The sequence below is a fragment of the Chinchilla lanigera genome, unplaced genomic scaffold, assembly GCF_000276665.1.
Source record: "Chinchilla lanigera isolate Chin_1 unplaced genomic scaffold, ChiLan1.0 scaffold00001, whole genome shotgun sequence".
Taxonomy (NCBI): Eukaryota; Metazoa; Chordata; class Mammalia; order Rodentia; family Chinchillidae; genus Chinchilla; species Chinchilla lanigera.
In genome coordinates, this window is record NW_004955402.1 from 9,560,063 (window position 1) to 9,582,621 (window position 22,559).

Below are 22,559 nucleotides of genomic sequence, written 5' to 3' on the forward strand. Positions count from 1 at the left end.
GCCTCTCCCAGAGGCCCTGCGCACCTAGAAGGTGGAAATTATGGGGGGAAATGTGGGAAATTAAATTTTTGTTCACTTCAGGCATTTTCTGTATGTAATCTTGTTGAATCTTCACAATGGCACTGCTGGAGAGATACAACCATCCTAGTTCCACAAGGGGGGAAACAGAGATACAGAGCTTCCAAATTCAGTTCTCCTTGCTTCCTGTCTCTGTACTTTTTGCCTCTACTATGTTTTTCCAGATGAAACCTCAAGGAATGTTTGTTTGCCCTCTAGCTGTTAGGAGTTCACAGTGTGGCTCTGAGCGAGTTACCCAACTTCTGCGAGCCTTGGCTTTGTATCTGTAGAACGAGGGCTTAGAGACTTCAAGGTCTCTTAGGACACTGCTCCTCCAACTTTTAAGGGGCAGGGGAGTCACCTGGGGCTCTTGCTCAGCAGGAGATTCAAATTCAGTGGTTTGTGCAGGTAGCCTGCATAGTTGGCCCTCGATATTGGATACATTGGATCTAGGTGGCAGAGAAGGACACCAGCTAGGGGAAGTTTGTCCTGTAGCTCTAAATCAGTGGTGGCGAACCTTTCGGAGCTTTCATTAATAACAAAGAGCTGGCTGCGGCACTTGTGTCATAGGTTCGCCACCACTGCTGTAAGGCTCAGTGACTGCAGTTTCTGGATGGCTTCATTCCTTGCCTGACCTCCTCTCCTCCCCTCCCCACAGGGGTTCCCTGGTAACCCTAACTTTCTCCTGGATGGGTTTATCCATCTTCCCTCTCCCCAGCGGCCTCTGACTCATTTTGATCTAAAATGAGATCAACTTTAAAGGACATCTGGTAAATGCCATTCAGAAGCACCTTACTCTCCCAAAGATTTTATTTTACAGATGAAATCACACACCCTCCCTCAGCTGTGGCAGATACGTTGGGGCAGATAAAGTTTCTTCTTGCGGATGCCTCTCTTTGTTCTGGTAACCGCGAGCAGCGCTTTACTAGTCTTCTATGATTGCACCATGCTGTTAACCCTGCGCAGTGGTATTTATTGTTTTAGGAATGGTTGCAGAGGCCAGAAGCCAGATTTCATTATCTCTGTGGGGAAACACATCCTATAAACTCAAGGCAAAAGTCTAATGTGAATCAAGAAACAGAGATAATTGGCCACTAAAATTTCTTTTCTTTGTATCTTTCTAAAAATGCCCACTTTTAAACTATTTGTTCAGAGCTGGCTCTAATTAGAGTACTTTAGAAATAAGGACATACTATGTTGTACCTATAAACAAGGGGTGCTGTTTTATTTTGAACCTGTTCTTTTCTTGTACTGCCCAAAAGAACAACATTATGTATTTTTGCATGACTGTCAGAGGACAGAGTCAGCTCCACATATTTGACCTAGATAAATAGAATACCATTCACTTCATCTGAAAGCGTAGGGATAATTAACTTGGACAACCATAGCAACAGCAGGAGTCTCCCCCAGACTGTCCGCCTTCTTAAATCAGCAGATGCCCTCCGAGGGAGCGGCCACGGCCAGGCCTTCACTGCGACTGCTTTTTATTGCCATGTTTTGAGTTGTTCTAATGAACTGTACGGTGTGGCAGAACTCTGAGGCATTTTATTTTGTTGGGTTTATTCCTACGTCCCATTTGGTAAGGTTTATGATGGATTTGTTCCCCTGAATTAAACAAAATCTTTTCCTTCGTTCTACAAATTTGGTAATTAGTCCATTACTAGCCATCGAGCCCCTGGAATCAAAGACACCTGGAGTCAGAGTGCTTGGCTCCCTAAAAGGTCACCGAGCCTGAATCCCCGTGTCCGGTGCAAGACCTGTATTGTCTCTGCCCAGTGGAGCCTCCCTCGGCTCTCTCAGGGCACCTCCATGCCCTGTCTGGAGATCTCTGTAAGAAGCTTCTCCTTTGGGGTGGGGCGTTCAGAGACCAAAGCAGACCAACTTTGAAAGCTGCAAGCCCCAGAGCTGGCTGCGGAGGGACCTGGCCCAGGCGCTGTCCATGAGCACCGGGCATCACTGAGCCGCTGCTGCCAAACCAGCTCAAGTCCACCTCTTGCTGGGGAGAGTCTGAATTTCTGTGTCTGGGATTTGATGAGATCAAGGTCCACCAACGCCTGAGGAAACTTTTTGAGGGTAGAAGAAGGTATCAGCACACTGACACAGCCGGCCTGACCAAAGATGACGCGGGAGAGTTGGTGCCCGGCCTGCGTTCTGCACTAATCCCAGGCATCGATGGCTGCAAGGGTGAATGGGAGGAGGGTGGGGCGAGGGCGAGGGGGAGGGGAAGCGCTGTCTATCACTGACTGGATAGAGCTCCCTGGAGCTAGAACTTGTTTTTGTCTCTTGGTTCTTAGTTTGTGCCCTGATTTTCTTTTATGTTGATAGAAGACCAATATAATCCTAAGTTTCACAGCTAGGATAGCTCTGCTTATATTTTTATGGTTTGTGTTTTATTATGTTTCTAGCAGGTTTTTGTTGGTGGTGTGTGTGTGTGTGTGTGTGTGTGTGTGTGTGTGTGTGTGTGTGTGTGTGTGATTGAACGGGCCTTACAATGTTGCCAAAGCTGATCTTGAGCTCCTAGACTCAAGTGATTCTCCCACCTCAGCCTCCCTAGTACTGAGTATGCAGGCATGTATCACTGCAACTAGGCTTGGAGGCATTCAGAGAATTAGGATAAGGAGGGACACACAGCTCCCTCCTGGGATACCACTCTCTCCCTACTCCATCACATTACTTTTTTGTTTTTGGAGACAGGGTCTTCTATGTAGTCCAAGCTGGCCTCGAATTCAGGGCAATCCTCCTGCCTCAGCCTCCCGAGTGTTGCAATTATAGGCGTGTGCCACTGTGCCTGGCCATCACATTACTTTTTAACCACAGGTCCCTAAATCACTCTGAACTGACAGCTCACTTCAGCTCCTAAGTCTTTCCACTGAGATTGCTGCTAAGCCATTGCCTCACCTTTTATTTGGGCAATTACTTTTTTTCTTTAAAAAAAATTCACCTGTAGTGTAATAAAGGCCACATGAGAAGGTATGGCTTATTTTCTGATCTACAGCTCACTGTTTCATTGCATATCACACTAGAGGAGCCTGATCAGAAACCTTACAGCAACAGACTGAAGGAGAACCTTGAACCCTACAGGTGCAGGAGGTGGTGATGGTGCGCACGTATGTGTGTGTGTGTGTGTGTGTGTGTGTGTGATTGTGCATGATTGTGCATAGAGAATGCAAATGCATGCTACGTCCATAGTCGACGTGCATGTGGAGAACTTCTTGTGAAGTTCTGGTCTTGATCACTGTAAGATCAGTGGCTAAGGGGTGGCTTACAGGAGAGGGAGGCCCTTAGCAGTCAGGCTAAGTACCCCAGAGACTCGGGGTACAGAGATGGGCTGTGGAGTCCGAGTGCAGCCTGGCCAGGCAGGCGAGCAAGGACGGAAGCTCCAAGCTCTCCACGCCCGCGCGGAGGCCCGCAGGAAGAGGATGGATGTGGGGACGAGGAGGGTCCCTCGCGGGGCCTCTGTGCCTGGTACGGGGCTCTGTCACACAGTCCAGGCAGCGAGAGACTCCTGACAAAACCCAGGCAGAGGAAAAGACACAGCCAGATGTGTTCGGCAGTAACGCTGAGGCATGTGTGCTAAAAATATTCCAAATTGGAGGGAAGTGGGATTCTTTCTTCATCATTGGAAAAAAAAAAAAAAAAAAAGAATAAAGCTCTTACCTCAGCTCTGGGTAGAAATCTCTGCTTTTTCCTCTTCCAATGCAGCTTCGTGTTCTCCTTTGTGGTTTTAGCTGGCGCCTTCTCAATCTGGTCTAGAGCGGAGCTGGCAGATGGCTGTCATCCTATGTGCTGCCCGGGCGCGCTCACGTGTCGGGCTGTTGCAGGGTGTCCTCCTGCACGCCTGAACTTCGCGTCGCCCCCTTCCTGACTGGGCCGCTCGGCGCTCTCGCTGGAATCATGCGTGCAGATTCGTGATCCCGCTCGGGACTAGGCCACTTCTCCCTAATTACATATGAGGCAGGAGCACAGAGGGGCCACGACTTAGTGGGCTGTTAAGACAGTCTCAGTATCTTGAGCTTTGACCCAAATACACTGTCATCTATTTGAAGTTGAGTCTACCCTTCTCTTCTTTGTTCCCTTTATTTTTTTTCCATTCTCTCTGTTGTTTTCTTGTTTCCTTCACTTTTCCAGGCGCTTTGGGGTGGTGTGGATCCGTGTTAGAGGAGGTGGATGAACATTTCCGCTTGTTCAAACCCCTTCTCCTAACAAAACAGTTCAAGTGTTGTGACAGAAGGTTAAATGCTCCGTCCAGCCCTTGTCTACCAAGCAGTGTGTCTGGGAAGGCAAGTTGGAAATCATCGCACACACGCCTGCCCTGTCCCACTCCACACTCAGCCGAGGGTGTGCAGGGTTATTGCTCAGCGGTTCCTGTCGGCAGGAAAGAACCAAGAGGAATTATTAGAACTGCTGCCAGTGGAGGGGTGGCGGAGGAGAGCAGGCATGTGGGGGAGAAGGGACAGACAGGTGAGAACTGAGAGGGTAACTGTAGGCGTGGAAAGGAAAAGAGAAAATTGGGATGAAGCGTGTCGTACGGGAAAGGTAATTAGTACATGGTGGGCACTCAGACTGTCCTCGGGGAGAGCAGCACAGGTTGGTGGACAAGTAAAGAAGCGAGGTATGGGTGAACAGCTGTGAATGGAAATCACCAGGAAACCATTGGACGCATCCTGGTAAGCGCCTGGATGGCAGACGCGGGGTACTGTTTGCTTTGTCCACACACATACACTTTGCCAAGCCCTGTAGGACTTGATGCTGGCCTCTGGCCAGAGGGCCAGGGCAACTGAGCCTGTTTCAGTTTACTAACCAGTTTGCTTGGGGTTTTCACCCACCTTCACACGAGTGGAAGAATACTCTCCAAGCGCTGGCGCCTGTCCTGGCAGCTACTTTCCTTAAACAGTGGAACAACTTAAAATAGCCACTCATCTGTCTACTTTTATTTATAACCCATTTTTGTTTTTAATTCACAATTTGGGCTTCTGATGTCTGTTCAGCCCGGTTCAGCCTGGTCCTCAGGAAGCAGGGTGCCCTCCAGGAAAAGCTCCAGGCAGCGGAAGCTGCAAGTCAACAGTGGAAAGTGTGTCAGCTGCTCCAGGATATTCCACCCACTAATAATTGCTCTGTGTATGTGTTTAAGGTCTCCGCTGGGATTCGGGCAGAGCTAGTATTCCGCGGGGCCGCACTCTGGAGTATCCCTTCTGACTGATCGCGGATCCTGCTGGAATATTTTTAGAATATTTGGAGTATCACCTTAGGCAGCAGCTAGGCTGAAGGTGTACACAATTCCACATTCTCCCTTTAGTCAGCTGCTGTTTTGGCCACGGCGCGTGTCAGCATCAGAACTGACCCTCAGCCCTCTCAGCAGGAAGGCGTGCAGCCCCGCCCGGCCCTCCCTCAGCCCGCTCCTGCCCAGGAGAGCGGCTGTTTGGGTGCCCGGCTGGTAGTGGCCCTTTGAGTCCATGCCCCTCTCTCTTTGGAAAGCAGGTGCTCCAAAGTCAGGCTCCGAATAGGCCGAGGACTTAAAAGCTTTTGAAAATCACAAATCTGTTTTTTAAATGGATGTCTGTTTGTTAATGTGTTTTCCTTCTTTTATTTTTAAAATAAATGTTTAAAAAATCACAAATCGATTTTCAAACTTGCCAGCAGTGGGCAAGGGTTTTGTCAACCACAGCCCTAAGTCCCAGTGCTCAGGAGCTTCCTTTCCTTTGAGCAGTGAGGCCCGTGCTGCCCGGGGCTGCATGCCGAGGGCCAAGCCCGGCCCGGGCGGGAGGGTGGCTCTGGGGGCCTTCCCATTCCTGACGCGCCAGCACCCCTGTGGGGTCCAGCCAGGGCCCAGCCTGCTGGGGCTCCAGTCTAATCTGTGTGGGTTCAGCAGCTGGGCTGATGGGCATCCGAGCCCGGGCTCCCGCGTGCTGAGTCTGTCCTGCGCTGGCCTCGCTCTTCTGCCATCTGGAAATCATTAGCACTGAAACGGCTTCGGGCGTTTGCTGAGCGTAGGGTTTTTCAGAGGAGGCACAGCGCGGCGCTGCCCGGCTCCCCGCAGCCACGAGCGCTCACTTCCTGCGGGATTTCCAGCTTAAGCCCGGGGAAGCCCTGCCCTCCAGGCCGCCTCTGCCCTTCATCTCTCGCCCCCTTCTCCATGCGTGGGACCCCAGGGGCGGTGACCTGGGGGGCTGGCATCTATCCTCGTTCCATTTTTTACTCACTTTGTGGGTTTCTAGGGAGGAAGGTGTCGAGTCTCTTTCCCTAAAGTCTGTGAGAAGAGGGGCTGCGCTTTACATTTTTGTGGCGTGCGTTTTGTACACGGGACAGCACTCGAGCTGCCACCGAGCCTCTCGCCACTGAAGTCCTCACCGTGACCACATCACCACCATAGCTGCCGCGGTGCCAGCCCTGCGCCACAGGCTCTGTCCGCCGTCCCGGTCCTCCGCGTGATAACCCCGAAGCGAGGCCGCTGGGCTCGGAGAGTGGAGCGGCTTTGCTATAAGGAGCACTGGGCTCTGACCGCCGTCTTTGCAGCCTGAAGCCTCGTGGACAGGTAGGGCAGGAGGACAGGGGCAGACATCTGCAGTTCACGCGAGATACCACATACAGCCGTGGCTTTTTTGAAGGAAGCAAAACGATCTTTTGAAAGGAAACCCACACAGCCTGTCAGCCTCTTGCCAACTCTACTACGGTGCAACCTGCCAAAAACAGCCCAACCTTGTTTGGGGACTGAAAGCAGCTGTTATAATAAACTCCGCAGCTCTGCCTCTTTTCCTGTTATGGTGGGATGACTGTTTAAAGTAAATGTCGCCAATCTGTGGATTTTCTGGGGTCATGAAAACAGTTTTTAATTGGCAGGCTCAATTACATTTTTCGGTGAGGCTAAGAAGCAAACCGAGTGTCGCCCGCCGTTTCAGACCCTGCCGGGTAGGCTGCAGGCACGTGCTGAGTGGGTGCTGGGGATTCTGCTCCCACCTCCCAGCCTCTGGGCAGCAGTGGCCCGCACAAGGTTGGAGCTGATTCCAGAGAAAATGGATCTCTGCCTTTCTTCTGTCCCAGGGCTTCCAAAGCCAGGGCAACGGGCGCACTGAACGTGGAATCAGATCTGGCTTGAAGTCCTGGCTCTGCTACCTGGGACCGTGGAGCTTCAAGTAAATAACTGAGCCTCATTCTCCTAATCTATAAGATGGGCATAATAGTAACTGCTACTAGGTTTACCACGAAGTTCAAGACAAAATAAGAATGTTAGCAAATATGACACAGTTCTCAGTAGATGCCTTGTGCTCTCCTGGGATTTTAATCCTTGTAGTAACCCTATGAGGTGTGCACAGTTCTAACTGTCTGCTGGCCTCTGGGTGTACACGAGCTAAAGTCCTGGTGCTATAGAACTCACGTTTTGTTGGAGGAGGCCAAACTATAAAATGTTAAATGGTGAAAAAAAAAAAAACAGTAAGGGGAGGTGGAAGGTAGGAATGGGGAGGTTGTGCTTATCAAAAGCACAACTAGGGAAGACCTCTCTGAGGAGGTGACCTTGCAGCAGAAACCTGAAAGAAACGAGTTGGAGAGACATGAAGGTACGTAACGGGAGGGTCCTAGGTAGAGAAGGCCATGCATGCAAAGGCCCTGGGGCAGCAAGCCTAGCATGTTCAAGGTACAGTGATGAGGACAGTATAGCTTGAATAGAAGGGGTGAGGGGGTGACCTCAGCTCTCAGTGAGACAGGAAGCTTCCCGAGGACCTGGGCAGAGGAGGGACATGATCAAGAGGGAGCCAGATGTGAGGATAGACACTTCGGCTTCATTCATGGCAGCTGCTGCTCCCGCTGTTGGTTCCCACGAGGACAGCTGCCAACTTTTGGAGACAGTTTAAGTAGGACATTTCTTCATGGGACATCTGGGCCTCCACTGGCAGCACTGTACTTACTGATTTTTAACAACAGAAGAACTTTCTCTAACTTTCCCCAAGTCAGCCTCCTCCCTTCTCTCGGACGGTGCTCTCTTGCTGCCACCCTGCCCTCGACTGTCTCGGTGTTGCCGCATAGCTGGCTGCTTGGGCCACCGCAATCTGCGTTCGCCGGGCTCCTGGCTGCTGTGCTGAGTTAGGGAGGGGACTCCAGAGCAGCACTGCTTGGGCCAGCGGCCTACAGAAGGGATGGGGCAGAAGGGCAAGGGAGGAGGTGCTTGTAAGTGGAAGCGGTGTGACCAGGATCCGGAAAACAACTTAGGAGCACCTACAAATTCTGGCAAGGGAGAATTCTGATAGCCTCACATGTCCTTTGAAGGTCAGTTCTGAACCTCAAGTCTAACACAAATTCTCCATCTTTAAGGAAACAGAGATTACATCCGATCTTCATGACGGGTTACAGTCAAAACACAGCCATGGGGCCAGGAATACAGCTCAGTGGCATAAGCACCTGCCTGGCGAGTGCAAGGTCCTGAGTTTGATTCCTGGTACCAAGAAAACCAAAAGCAAACCAACAAAAAAACACAGCCGTGCTAGAAAGACCGGACCTACAGGCTTTGCGGCTATGGTGTGTTTGATGGTTATACATTTTTTATTTGTTTTTTTCGGGCAGGGTCTTGCTATGGAGTCCAGACTGGCCTTGAATTCACTCTGTATCTCAGGCTGGGCTCAAATTTGCAGCAGCCCTCCTGAAACATAAATGATTTTTATACTTAGATTTGAGCCTTATCCCCAAATTATCTCATCATATGTATATATAAACATTCTAAAATCTGAAAATGTTTGAAATACTTGTGTCAAACATTCGGGATAAGAGTTGCTCAACCTGTAACCTGTGTGCACCCCTAAAATCCCACAGGCACATACTGGCGCCGTCCCATGGTGACGTGGTGTCCACTGTCTCTCTGCTAGTCGGCGCTCGCCTGCACATGTACCTTGGGTACCCCAGAGGAGCGCTCTAGGGGCTGCCGCTCTCCCCATCACTGCAGTGCTGGCACAGCTCTGCCTGGCAGATAAGCCCACAGGGGTTCTTAGCTGGGGTCTGTTGAGAATGACTGGTCCCACGCGCTGGAATGCAAACCACGCGGTGTATGGTACTTAACTAAATACAATAACGGGCATGGGGTGGGCTTTGATACCAGCTTCCAGATCTTCCTCACTGAAGAGCTAACTGGTAAGAACCCTTAGTGTGGCTATAGTTCTGGTGTTCTCTGATTGATTTCCATGTGGCCACGCCACTCTTTCCCCTCCTGGTCTCACTGGAGGTGTCTGACCTCACATCAGGTCGGAAGCGTTGACACTGCAGACCTGCCCACCATGGAGGGCAGGACAAAGCTGGACCATTTGAGCATCGGAAACATGACCAGCGGTGAGCTTCCATTTGTCACTGGTGTCGACCATCGGTACCACTGTGACACCCGAGTCCGTGTAACTGTTCTTCGGTGGCATAAAACTTTCTCATTTCTCATCACGATGGAAACTTAGAAAGGGGAAAACCGTGAGTATTCTCAGGACAGACTCAGGCTGTGTTCCTGTCTGCCACCATCATTTTAGTATTGTCCTGGTTATGGGGAAGCTATGGTCCATGCTCCTCTTGAATGGGACATTTCATAGAGGAGTCTTTTTTTTTTCCTACAGAGATGTAATCTCTGTTTCCTTAAAGATGGAGAGTTTGTGTTTAGAGTTGGACCCCAAAGCAGTATTGGGCCAGAAGCGTTTTTCTCTTGGAATATCAAACTAAACTTGGACCCTCTCTCTGTGAGCCGTCTGTCATGCTTCTGTATGACAACATTAAATGTCCCCTTGGGAGAAAGTTCAGGTACATCCTTGAATCATCAAGGGTGAATTATATTTTCCAGTGTCAGTAAATAACACCCTTTCAGGTCTAACCTCCAAAATGATGCAGGAAACCCTGTTTTGCCTCTACTTCTACACCTGTTTCAAAGGTTTGGGCCATCTGCCTCCAGCTTTGGCTTGGTGACTTCGGAACTGTGATGAGTGTCTTAATAGAAACAATAAAAATGAACATAGGGCGAGAATGTGGCTCAGTGGTAGGACATTTGCCTAGCATGCATGTGGCCCTGGTTTGATTCCCAGTATCACAATCAATAAGGAAAAAAGCTGAATGAGGTCAGTTTGGTCTCTTTAGTCTATACCTGTTTTGTGTTTCTTGCAGGTAAGTGGAGGGAGGGAAGCTGGGATTGAAAAAGATCTCGGAAATGCCAGAGATGATCACTGCCATTGTCCAAACTCAGCTTCCCTGAGTAAGGGGGACACGGGACAGGAGAATGGGGCCGCCATGTTGGGCTCACAGTTTTGGTGCCACAGGACAGGACCTGGTTGGGGCAAAGAACAGAAGTCTGGCCCTGCTCTGCCAGCCTGGGGTGCAGATATAAAACCTTAGTGCTGACGACTTGCCTAGCACACACACAGCCCCTGGCGTGTGTGTGTGTGTGTGTGTGTGTGTGTGTGTGTGTGTGTGTGTGTGTATTTTCTCCAGAAAAAAGGATCTCCGGAGTGGTGACTAGATCAGTACTTGCTTCTCCACCTGATATATTTGATTGACTTTGTTCTTGATGTCTGCTGTGGTACGTCCGTGGTACAAGATTAGTTTGTTCTTTATTACTAACAACCAGGTCCCCATGAGCCAAGCACAGACCCCCCACCTCGGCGTCTCCCAGCCTCTCACGACACACACTCCCCGATGGAGGAACATTCCTCCAGGGAACCCCACAAGCCTGTCTTCACCTCCATCCTGCCAGCTCTCCTTGTCTCCTGTTCTGTCTACAGAATCACAACTCCATTCTTTTCCTCATTTAAAAACAAAAATTGTTTCTGTCCCCTACTCGGATCCTTTCCATCCTAGCCAGGGCCGGGCAGCAGGAGCCTTTGAAAGAAAGAGCCCTCCCTGAGCCGCAGGGCCTCCTGGAGCCCTGGCTCTTCAGCTCCGCTTGGATAAACATTTCTCTTGCATGATTTGTGCCCAGCCGGGAGTATGCAGGAGTGGAAACAGATGCGTCTTCCACCGAGCTCCAAGCCACAAGGACTGACTTCTGTGCAGTAGTCCTATGGATAAAATTTAGTAAATGCACAATCACACACTCATTTGGGGCTCTATATACCCTAATAAAGGAGTGCTTCTAATTTTATAAGCACTGTCATAACCGTGGCTGTAAGGGGGCCTTTCCCTTTCACTGTGGTGTATGTTCCGTTGCTTTACTAGGTGTTGTTTATTAGGTGTTGTTTCCCCTAAGTGCTGTCGAAGGTGGCAGATTGTTTCAGGGCAATCAGCAGGTTGCGTTTCCAGGTGCTTGGTTATCTGGACCAGCTTTGCTGCTGCAGCTCAGCTGCTTTCTGGTAGGAAGGAGTGTGCATGGGCAGGAGCTATACAGTCTAGAGTTAATTTTAGTGCTTATTTAGGAAGGAAGGACCTTTTGTGAATCACTGAATCTTTCTTTTTCAGTTCCTCTTCGGGGCTGTGCATGATGTGCAGGGGATCAAATAGTTGCTGCCTCTGTGTTTGCAAAGAGGACACATCTGGCCCAGTATCAGCAGGACCGGAGCCTCCGCTTGCTTTTCCAGCACTGGGGCTGGTAGGCCGGACTGTGTTTCCTTGGTTGGGCAAGTGGAGCCCATCCCTGGGGTCCTGCTGTGTGTTGGCCCCCTCAAAACAAGGGCCTCTTCTGGGAGGACTGTGTTACTGAAGAATATTTTAAAGGATAAGTAATGAACTCACACTACGTTGTAAGCTACGTGCAAATATACGCTGCAAATGAGCAAACCTAACCGCAGGTTCTACACTCACTAGGGTAAAGGAGCAAACCTTGTGCTCAGAATGGATTTAGCTGATTGTAAGTCCTCACCCAGAGCCTCTTCTCTCAGCCTGTTTCTTTCAACACACAATTAGGAGCTGTTTAGCCATTTGGAAAATACAATGCATTTCCTTGAGCATGAACTGCAGATTTTACCCTGCAGATTTTTGCTATTCTCCACTATCAAAGCCCAGTGTCAGAGTGCATCCCCTTCCTGCCTCCGCGGGGAACAGCACGGCTGTGTAATTCTGGACTTTCAGTTTCTGGGTCTACTTGTTGTGATTGCAGGCACTTCTACAGCTTGCGAATGTAAGGAAGTTTCACTCACCTTTAGATGCTTGGGTTTCTTTTTTTCTGTCTGGTTGATGGGGCTTTCATTCCTCAGGGGGCCCTCCATCTGAACCTAGAAGAAGTACCCTCCTCCTCCACCGCTATCTTCAGGCACATTCACCTGGGCTTTGTCTCTTACCCTTCCCGGCGGAGGCACAGATAGGTGGCCAACAGCTCCAACCAGTCCTTCCCACCAGTCCTTCCGTCTGTCCGTCCTGCCCACATCAGAAAAAAATGCACCCGCAACTCAGGTGGCCAGGGTTAAAACAAACCTGTACCTGTGGATCGAACAGACGTGTGGGAATTGAATCTTAAATATCACCAGCATCCCTGGGAACCTAAAGTTATCTCAGCACGCAGAGATTATGAAATTGGAATTTGCTACGTTTCCATTGCCGGTTTCAATTCAGGATGTCTAATGCGCAGACACTGCTAGTAGGAGTACATGTGAGACTTTGTGATCTTGAGGGAGAGGGAAGGAGCTGCTCCACTGCAATCTCTGCCGTGTCTGCGCTTGATTCTGTCAGTGATCCTGAACGCCCAGGGGACTATACGGACAGAACAGTTGTTGGATTTATTTAAATGCGATGGGTCAATTGTAGTAAGCTGAGTGGTCTGCTGCCATTTGGTTAACAACCAGCTCTCTGGAAGGCAAAGGTCTTCATCCGGAGCTGCACATGCACTTCTGTAGTATAAACGTCCCCAGCATGACCATTGTCAACTTACCAGTGTCAAGTCATTGAACATGGACTTGTGAGGAGAGACAGTTGGTTCTCAGTGTCAGCTGGCTCCCGCCACACACCTGATAAATCTATGGGAATTGTGACTTCAAATTTTCTTTAGAAATCCTTTCTCAGCCAGGCCTTGTGGCACGTGCCTGTAATCTCAGCACTTGGGAGGCTGAGGCAGGAGGAGCACCAGGAGTTTGAATCCAGCCTGGGCTCCATAGCGAGTTCAAGGCCAATTTGCAGTACATAGCAAGACCCTGCCTCAACACGCCCCCGTCCTTTCCTTAACACCTTTTATGTCTGAAGAAACTCACTTTGTAGGCATTGCATGTTTTTATCTAGTTATTTCAGTTTTAAATACTTTTGTAAATTTAGCTGTTATTTATGAATTCTTTGGCATGAAAAGTTTCAGAAGTGTACGTTTTCCCATTTACTTTACATTCAATTATAATCTGTATGTGCTTTCTGACTTTTATTGAGAGGTTTTTATTGCTTTCTTTTTTGGGGGCGGGTGTTGGGAATTGAACTCAGGATCTTGCGCTTGCCAGGCAGGCGCTTATGCCACTGAGCTATATCCCCAGCCCCCTGAGAAGTTCTTAATTTTTATTTTCTGGTTTCCTTTCTTTGACGATGGAAACCATAGCCGTCTAACCCATGAAAAGATTATTCCCTCTCGCTCTTGTTCACTGTCTCTCGCTCGCAGACTATCTCTGTCTGTCTGTCGTTTGTCCAGCTTTATAACAAGCGTGTGAATGGGGTGCTCCTTCCTGAATCGGGGCTCGCTCCCCTCATGGCCTCCACGGGGCTGTGGTGCGTAGAGTAGGTTCCCCTTGCCCCTCACTGTTTATCTGCTCACTTTCTCCCAGGTTGTTGGATTGATTTCTCATTGAGGTTCAGGCCTCATGCTGCTGTGGATACAGAACCTCCTAACTGCGCTTAAAGCCCCACAGTAACCCCTGTGTCTGTCTCGGCCCGTCTCCTAATCCTCAGTGTCCTCAAGTACAGTCTTCACTGAAGAATAAAAGACAAATACCGGCAGAGGAGCGAGCGGTGTTGGTCAAGCCGATTGATGTTTTTAGTTACTTTGAAGCCCACTTTCCCCCATTGAAACGCGGGTTTGTGGGTTAAGAGAAAGGCGAGTAGGTGCGTGCGAGTGAGGAGCTTAGGCTTCTGGGCCGGCTCCTGCCCTGCACATAATTTCTCCTGCCCGGCACCATGTCAGCGAGCTGCAGCGAGCGCTTGTCGTTACCCCAGATTTGTGATCCTCGGCACGTTTCCTGTCAGCACTGCATTAGTCCCCAGCTGCCCCCACAGTGGCACTTCGAACAGCAGCAGCACCTGAGGTGAGGGGCAGCGGGGGCTTTCTCTGCTATCTCTGCCCCAGCAGCCTCTGTGTTGTAGACACACGGGCCGCCTTAGCGCCGGGGGACCGCTGCAGAGCGGGAAGGGTCTAAGGGGTGCTGCGCGTGCCTCCATTCGTAGCTCTGCCCCTCTCACCCCCACCTCCAGCCAAGAATAGGAAACTTCTCCAAGCCCCCGTGTAGATGAGGCTGGATGGGGGAGGAGCGGGCTCTCACGGGTGCCTTTTGACTGGCAGAGCCCACCATACCGCGGCTGCGGGACAGTGAGATCAGCATGTCAGTCCTCACCTGGAAGGCTGAGCACTAAGTAGGCGAGGAGACTGGGAAATCCCTTCCTCAGGGGCTGGTTCCAGCTGCGGGGGAGGCAGAGGGACCCGGGAGCACTGAGCCCTCTGTCCCCATGCTGGGACCCAGGCTCAGCCACAGTGGCCAAGGTGCTGGGGAGTACTGGCTCAAGGCAATGCGAAAGGGTTTCTGCAAAACCGGTAACTCCTCAGGCTGCAGGCGGCATGTAAAGGACCCGAGAACCACCAGTGAGTGCAGCCTACAGGGGCGCAGCGGGAGCGGGCACAGCTGGGCTGGGCGCAAGGCTGATGCGGAAAGGAGCCCGTGAAGAGGGAATCTGCGAGTAAGCTAGAGGGAAGTTAAGAGGGGAAGTAGTTCAGGAGAAAGAAAAATCTCCAGGCCCGGAGAGGAGATGAGCAGCCTTTTGCAGGGAGCTTGGTAGGCGTAGGTACCAGGGCTCTTTCCCACCGTACTGACATCACAAGTACGTGCATACATGTGATGTCATGAGAAAAGAGCGTGGTGAAGCAGGCGCTGTCTCGCGCTGTGAAGATCTTCGGCTGGGACTCAGCAAACCCCAACCCTGAAGCTAGTGCTGGCGGGCTGGAGGGTGCTAGCTGCCGCGCGCCTTGGAATCATCTCTAAGGCACCAGGCCAGCCGTGAAGGATGGCAGCAAGGAGTTCCTGGGGATTTCAAGACTTTACAACCAGGGGGTCATGGTGACATTTGCATGAAAAAAATTTCTTTGCCACTATACTCCAGATGGGTTTCTTTCGGGAGGGGGTGTAGGGGGCTAGAGATGAATTCATTTTCTATCACCGTTTGACAAGTCCTCCTTGTGCCTTCTTCCTTTCTGCTAACTTCTCCTGCCCAGTTCCCGCATGCTTGAACCACGAGCAATTGTTTGGATTCCTCGACGAGCGAGCTGCGACTGATGGAGGCCCCTTCAATGCGTGTCCCATGGTTTTCCTTAACATGATAAAGATACCATCTCTTCCAGGCCCACCCCATTATAAAATGTCATCACCCTTGTGGGCAATCCTTGCCAGCCAAACCTCCAAGCGGATCCTGACCTCTCTTAGGAGAAGGAACATTTATTTAGGGTGGACGAATTACCTTGCTTCCTAGGTATCTTACCACAGATGGTAAGAGAGAGATTACAGCTTGCAGAAGCCTTGGCCTTGTAATAGTTAACTGGAGACTAAATTTTACTGCTCATTTCTGAGAAAGGTTATCTCTAAACATGTGAAAGGTTGTTTCTGCACTCTTTTATTTTGACAGGATGCTTCCAGTAAAAGTCTCTATGGGTTATCTAGTTAGCATCCTTCATCTTGCCTTGTCTTTAAGCTTAGGGAAGCAATATGTGATAGATATGTGTTTAACTCCCAGGTTAGCCACTCCCTAGCTGGGATGCTCAGCCTCTTGGACCCCCTACTTTCCTAAAATCTGTAAAACTTTTGGGTAGAATTCATGCTTTGCCAGGTTATTAGAGGGATGGTAAGTAACAAGGAACCTAGCACATATCAGGTCTTTGGTGATAGCAGCTATCCTTAGCGATTCCTCTTTCATTCATATCAACAGCAAAATATCCCCCGTGAAAGAAATGTCCAGGGACCTCCTCCTTCCACATACCCAGAAGGGCCTGTTGCAGTTATACAAGGGACTGCGATGGAGTTGGAGCTGAATTTTCATGAGTTCTTTTAATGAAAAGATTGAGTGCTCAGTCACAGAAGGACATTGTGTGGTGGTACAGGATAATGCAGCTAAATGTGTCGTCGGGATTGTTGTCAGTACACTCTGTGCCCATAGAATGAAATGACCAGGAATACAACCAAAAGGGAGGGAGTTGGCAGGAGGGACAGATGTGAGAGGGGTGATGGCTGACCTCCCCAGCCGGTGAGGGTGCCTCCGCTCACAATTGAAAGCATTTGCGGACAGCTCGTATAATAAAGGATTCCTATTCTAAAAACCACAAAGCGAAAGCAGGGGCGTTCTTCTGAAGCACTGTGTGTTCTAGCAGACACTGTATATTCCGAGTGGGACTGTCACATCTGGTTTTTGCCTACAGTGATTCTTTTCTAGAAGGCAGAATGTAAATTATAAATTTTAAATAAATAACTCGTACTCATTTAGGAAAACATTAAAACCAAACCAGAACAGCCTGCCTTTTCTCTTTACTTATGTGAAATAAGTGATTAATGAGAAACAACTATACACTTGCTAACTATGCACACTATTACTCTAAGAATGGACACTGAAGGATCTACACTCTCATAAAGCTTCCTTCTAAATACTCTCTCTGGTTTGAATTCACCTTTATGAATACGGAGTTGCTGTGAGGCTGCATTTATTTTGCACAGAAAGTGGTTTCGTTGCCAATTCTTGTCCTGCTTCCATTGTCATGATTCTCCGCATCATTTAGGAAACTTGGCATAATAAAGTGTCCAGTGCTGGGATTTGTATTTGGGAAACTAAATTACTCACTAATAAAAAAATTGTACTAACTAAATCCATATCTCATCATAGAGTAAATGGCCTTCATAATGAGGAAAAGCTAATTATTGGGGCTTTTGCATTTAACCTTTGGTCGAGTGATATTACATAACACTCAAGCAACTAGCCAGGATGTAACCTCTGCCTGTTTTGTTGCTTTGGAGGGTATTTTAACTACATATAGGAATTCATTTGAATCGTCAGTTTTACTGTTAGAGCCAAATCATCCTCTTGGGTTTATGGGAATATCTGCCACCAGGCGGTAGATTAATAACTGCAGAAAAACCACATGGAAAGGTCACTTCAAGTCTCAGATCAGAATCTGTGGTCTTCTGGATTTTGCAATCCTCCAGCGTTTGAAGCTTCTCTTTGGTAATGCGATCCCTGGGACAACAGCACTGAGCTGCTGACATGATAATTAAGACAGCCCGAAGTGAGCCACTCTGACCTCCGTGCCGGCCTCCACCCACAAAGGAAGGGGACTGCTCAGCCTGCGTGCGTGTTAGCAGAGGAGCCCGTCTTCAGTGATGTGCACGGTGGGAAAATAGGATGCTGGAGACCCTTTATTTTCTCCAGAAAGACTGTAAAAACAGGCTGGATTGGAGCCTGGACCACAGCACTTGGGAGGGCTCTTTCTGGGGAACCACAGCCGAAAGGAATTCTCTCTGCTGGTGAATTCTTCTGGCCCTCTGCACTGTCATTCCTGGAGAGCTTCACTTATTCCCTCTCACCACCCCCGCCCTGGGGCCCCCTGTCACCCCAACACTTTTTACTTGAAACATATGTTTTTAGAAACAGGGTAGCACAGGCAACTTTGCGTTTGGACACCAGGGACCAAATTGTCAGCCTCTTCTAGCTTCCATAGACTATTCAAGGAGTCAACCAGAGTGAGGAGTCTGGCTTCCTGAGGACCCCAACGTTTCTTGAGTAACAAAGGCTGGGACGCTAGAAAATACATTCAGACCAGCAGCCGAGAACGGAATGGGGCAGAAGATAGTTGATAGGCTTGGGCCTGCGGGCCCCTCTCTGCCCGTGCTGGCCGAGTTACAGATGCGCTGTGGGCCAGGTTTTCTTTTTTTGTTGTTTTTGTTTTTGTTTTTGTTTTTCTCCGGTACCGGGAACCGAACTCACGACCTTGCGCTTGCCAGGCAGGCGCTTTTGCCGCTGAGCTAAATCCCCAGCCCCTGGGCCAGGTTTTCGAAGAAGCCGATCTCTTGGTGGTGAAGGCACAGCGCTGCTTCACTTCCTGAGCCGGAGTTTCTTATCCACAGCATTCTGCGCGCAGCCCTCCCGCCCACCCCCATGGGAACCAGGTCCCCAGTCCCTGGAAAGTAATGCTGAGAAAACAAACACTACAAAGGCTGGTAACAGGGGGTATCGCTCTGCAGTGTTTTCTTGTGACCATCTCGGTTGAAGGAGGAGGGGGTCCCCCGGCCCCGGGAGCCAGCAGGGTCCCTTTGTAGTAGGCATCTGCGTGTTTGGCCAGATGTCCTCCCAGGAGAGGGCAGAGAAGAAAAGATGAAACAGAATTCTTATTAAAAATAAGTCTTCAGGGGGAGGAAAAACAAGCCAGAGCGCGTGTGTCAAGTGGAAGGGGAGGCGGGCATCTGCTGTTGATTAGCACAGATAGTCGGCGGGGAGGTGCGCAGCCGCGAGGAAGTGCCGCTCTCTGGAATGCGGGCCGGTGACAACCGTCTGGGGCAGCCTGCACACATGCCACAGGCGCGGGCCGCCCAGTGGCCACCCTGTGCTAGTGCGCAGGAAGGGCGGGAGGGACAGATGCCCACACCGCAGTCAGGCTGTGTGGCTGATGACCCTGCCTCTTCTCCGTGGTTTTCGCTTTTCGCATCAGTAACGCAGTGACACCTGACCACGTGACCCTAGTGCTGCCTTCTCCGCCTCAGGCTCCGCGATCTACCACCATCTCTGCTCTCAGCAAATCTTCCGGGGCTCTTCTGGAGGGATGTAAAACATCACCTCGGAGAGGTATAAAAAGCCCCCTCTCCCGCATGACCCTAACGTGCAAAAGGAAAAAGCCCCCCACAACCATGAGTGTCATCCGGTCTTTCCACAGGAAGTCGGTCCAGCGTTCCTATCTGTCACTGTGCAGTTTTACAGTTGCCCCCCCTCGCCACGCGGATTGTTTTTCAACGTGGAATGTGACATGTTTGTGGGCTCGTCTACACTTCCTCCTCTCCCAGTTTCAAAGCTGGATGTAAGAGTCGTCTCAGTTTGAGCCTCCAGATTACAGAGCGCGGACGAGCTGGCATGTTTGCGTTTGCGTTTGCATTTGTGTGTATGGATGCGGTGCGTGTGCGTGCGTGCATCCGTCCTTTAGTTAAGCGTGGGGCACTGAAATTTTTGTTTATCCGTTTTGGCAAATGTCATGAAGACAGCGATATTTTAGTACTGGGTGAGGCTGGATCCTGGCAGGAATGGAAGAGGAAGCTTCCGTTAAGAAGAAAATGTCCCACACTGGGATGGTGGCAATGGCAATGAAAAGGATGTGGAGACGCGGGGTCGGTGACATAGCAGAGAGATGGTGGCGTGTGGAGCCCCACACAGGTTGGAATCCTGGCCGCGATGTGTCCTGGGCGTCATTTCGGCGCTCACTACCACTCGTCCTTGCAGGGTTACTTTCAGAGTTAGAGATGCTGTGTGGAAAGTGCCCCACCCAGGGCCTGGGACAGTGCAGGAAATTAACAATACCAAGATGCCGGAGCAGAGGTAAAAGTATCTTGCCTGAAGATTAACAGGGCTGATTGGACTGGAGAACACATACGAGAAAAAAATTCATGGTGCCTTTGAGTTTAACCACTGGAGGGAATGAGATCGTATTTAGGTGGGGCGGGGGGAGCTGCAAATCTGTTTTGGCGAGGCTAGCACTGAGGTCAGTTTTGGACGTCAGCAGAGGTAGTGAGATATACATCTGGCTATTAAAGAGGGTTGGAAGGAAAGGCAATTAATATATGGGAGAATCGTAACACAAAGTGTTCAATTTACTCTAGGCCTTTTTGACGGATGAGTCTGAATTTTAGTCTGACCTCCCAGGACTTAGCTAACCTAGCGGTTGGTGCAGCCCACCCATCTTCTAACTTTGACCGCCCCCCTCCCCCAACATCCTCAGGCGAGGCCCGGGGACCAGGCATCACGTGATCCTGGCACAAGCTGCGCACTAGCTCAGACCAGCCGTACTGCAGTCTGCTTTCAGGCCTGCGATGGGGGAAGCCCTTTAAAGTTTGAGAAGCACCTTCTAAAGTGCGGTCTGCAGTGCGCTGCTGCACATCAGTGGCCCTGGGAGCCTGCGGGGCACCCGCGTTCTCAGGCCGTTTCTCAGACCTCCCGAGTCGGGAATGCTGTCGTCACGAGCCCGTTAGGTGATTGTTGTGTACCCTGAAGTCCGAGAAGTGCGCTCTAGGCCATGAAACGCGTATCAGACCCCTTCCCTTGTGTCCGTAGCCCAGCACACTAGAGTTGAACCCTGGGAGCTACATGTAAGTCATTGTTATCTGCTATTCCCATCATCATTTTGCATTTAACACAGCTGAAGAACTCTTTTCACAGAAGAAGGGCAGTCTGTAAAATTACAAACCAAAGGAAAGAAACCTCGAGGACGGCTTAATCCTCATGCCTTAGCCATCAGAAGTTATAAGCACAATTATAAGAGATCAGTCCTTTATGTGCTGTCGCTCCTGGGGGATGCCGTTAGTAAGACACACACGGGGAAGCTGGGCAGGCAAACAAGGCATCTCCTGATACACGGATCCTCTGAACAATGTGATTTTCACATTAAAACAGCCACAGCCTTTGTCTTCTGTGTTTCTAATCAGTCAGATGGAAAGTTCTTTCTTTATGGGTTTGTGTGTGGGGTTGCTTGCAGCAAGGATGCTGGTTTACCACTTAGACTAGACTGTTTTTCAAAAAGTTGAACTGTTTGTAGTAAAAATTTACCTCCTGTCATCAAAAATGTCTGGCTTTTCTATTTGTTCCATAGTTATGATTCCAATTACTGTAATAACTAAGGGTCAGTATCTGTTTTTGTGTACATGTACTATACAAAACGGTTATATAATGAGCACTTAATCATAAACATGTTTTCTGCTATAGGTTCTAGTATATCACAACCAGTGGCATGTGGATAAACCAGTAATTTTACTAGTGTGTGTGTGTGGGGGGGTGCTAATTTGTAGTGATTACCAATTTCCATGGTGTAAATACTCCCTCCCAGACTGCTTTCATGCCATGATCAGTTTAACAACCAAAATTCCTGAAAGTGTAATAATTGGCTGTCACAAGCCAGTGGGAACCAGCTCTGGCTGAAACAACATCCCCTGAAACAACATCAGGTGACAAGGATTTTATGGTTGGTTGGTTGGGGTTGATTTGCTGTGGGCCTGTCCAATAAGGTCTAAAACAAGACAATATGGGTATTTAAATCATGTTTATTCAAACTATATCATAGTGGTATTTGTTCTGTAAGACGAAGTTACGTGTTGTTTTGAAATCCCATCCAATGCAAGAATAACAATATATTATTGAAAGGGTTTGTATTGCTACAGTGGCAAGTTTAATTTTTAAATACTTTTGGTAGTATAGTAAGGCACATATAAAATTACTCTTAGTCACAGTATTTGAATCAGAATACAAAAGCATCCTGTTTGAAATGATGTTTTAGTTCACTAGTATTAAGATTTGTCTTCTCTTACAGGTATTCAGGAAGGAACACAATGTACCAAATGTAAGAATAACTGGGCACTGAAGTTTTCTATCATATTATTATACATCTTGTGTGCCTTACTAACCATCACCGTAGCCATTTTGGGATATAAAGGTAAGTTCTCTTCACGCATAGCAGGTTTCCCTTCATTAACTGAAGTTTGCAAAACGTCATCTTTACAGGCGTGAAGCACAGTCGACCCTCAGTTCTGGTTCTGCCTCTTGCATATCAGAGTCCATGGGTGCCGCGGTCCTTTATATAAATTGGCATAGCACCTCCATATACCCACACACATCGTCCTGGACACGTTAAATGCTCTCTAGAGTACTTACTTATATGTAAATAGTGGTCATACCAAATTATGTAAGAAATAATAACAAGAAAAAAAATGAGCACTGTTTAGTATCAGTGAGGGGTTTTCCCCCCGGATATTTGCAACCTGAGGTTGGCGGCTCCAAGGATGCAGAACCCACAGGTACAGAAGTCTGACTGTCTTGCACTTCTGTAACTCGCGTGTGAGGTTCAGTGTCCACATGCACCCCGGCCCGCAGTCCCGAGCTTCTTGTAGTTCCAGGCTCTGTGGGGTGGCTGCAATAATAATTCCTTTTGACTCATTCCAACAGCAGTAATGGTCCTCTAGGACTTAGAAATACTTTCCTCCTTTGTTGCCTTTTCCTACCTATTTCCAGCTACTCCTCCTTCCTCTGTTTTTCTTTGCATCTTATCACAAAGGGGCTCTGTGGAAACCAGCAACAGCACACAGACAAAGGCTACTGGGAGGGGGTGCACAAAACACCAGCTCTACAAAAAATACAAAGCTCACTTCACCCAGGGA

At 49.3% G+C, this 22,559-nt stretch overlaps 1 protein-coding gene across 1 annotated transcript in view; it reads left to right on the forward strand.

The window, feature by feature from the left end:
* The window catches only part of Colec12 (collectin sub-family member 12), a 169,538-nt gene that overhangs the window by 114,644 nt on the left and 32,335 nt on the right, over nucleotides 1-22,559 (forward strand). Inside the window, exon 5 of the mRNA XM_005373148.2 lies at nucleotides 21,716-21,838. Within this exon, the coding sequence (XP_005373205.2) occupies nucleotides 21,716-21,838 (123 nt within the window). The remainder of the gene's footprint in view (nucleotides 1-21,715; nucleotides 21,839-22,559) is intronic.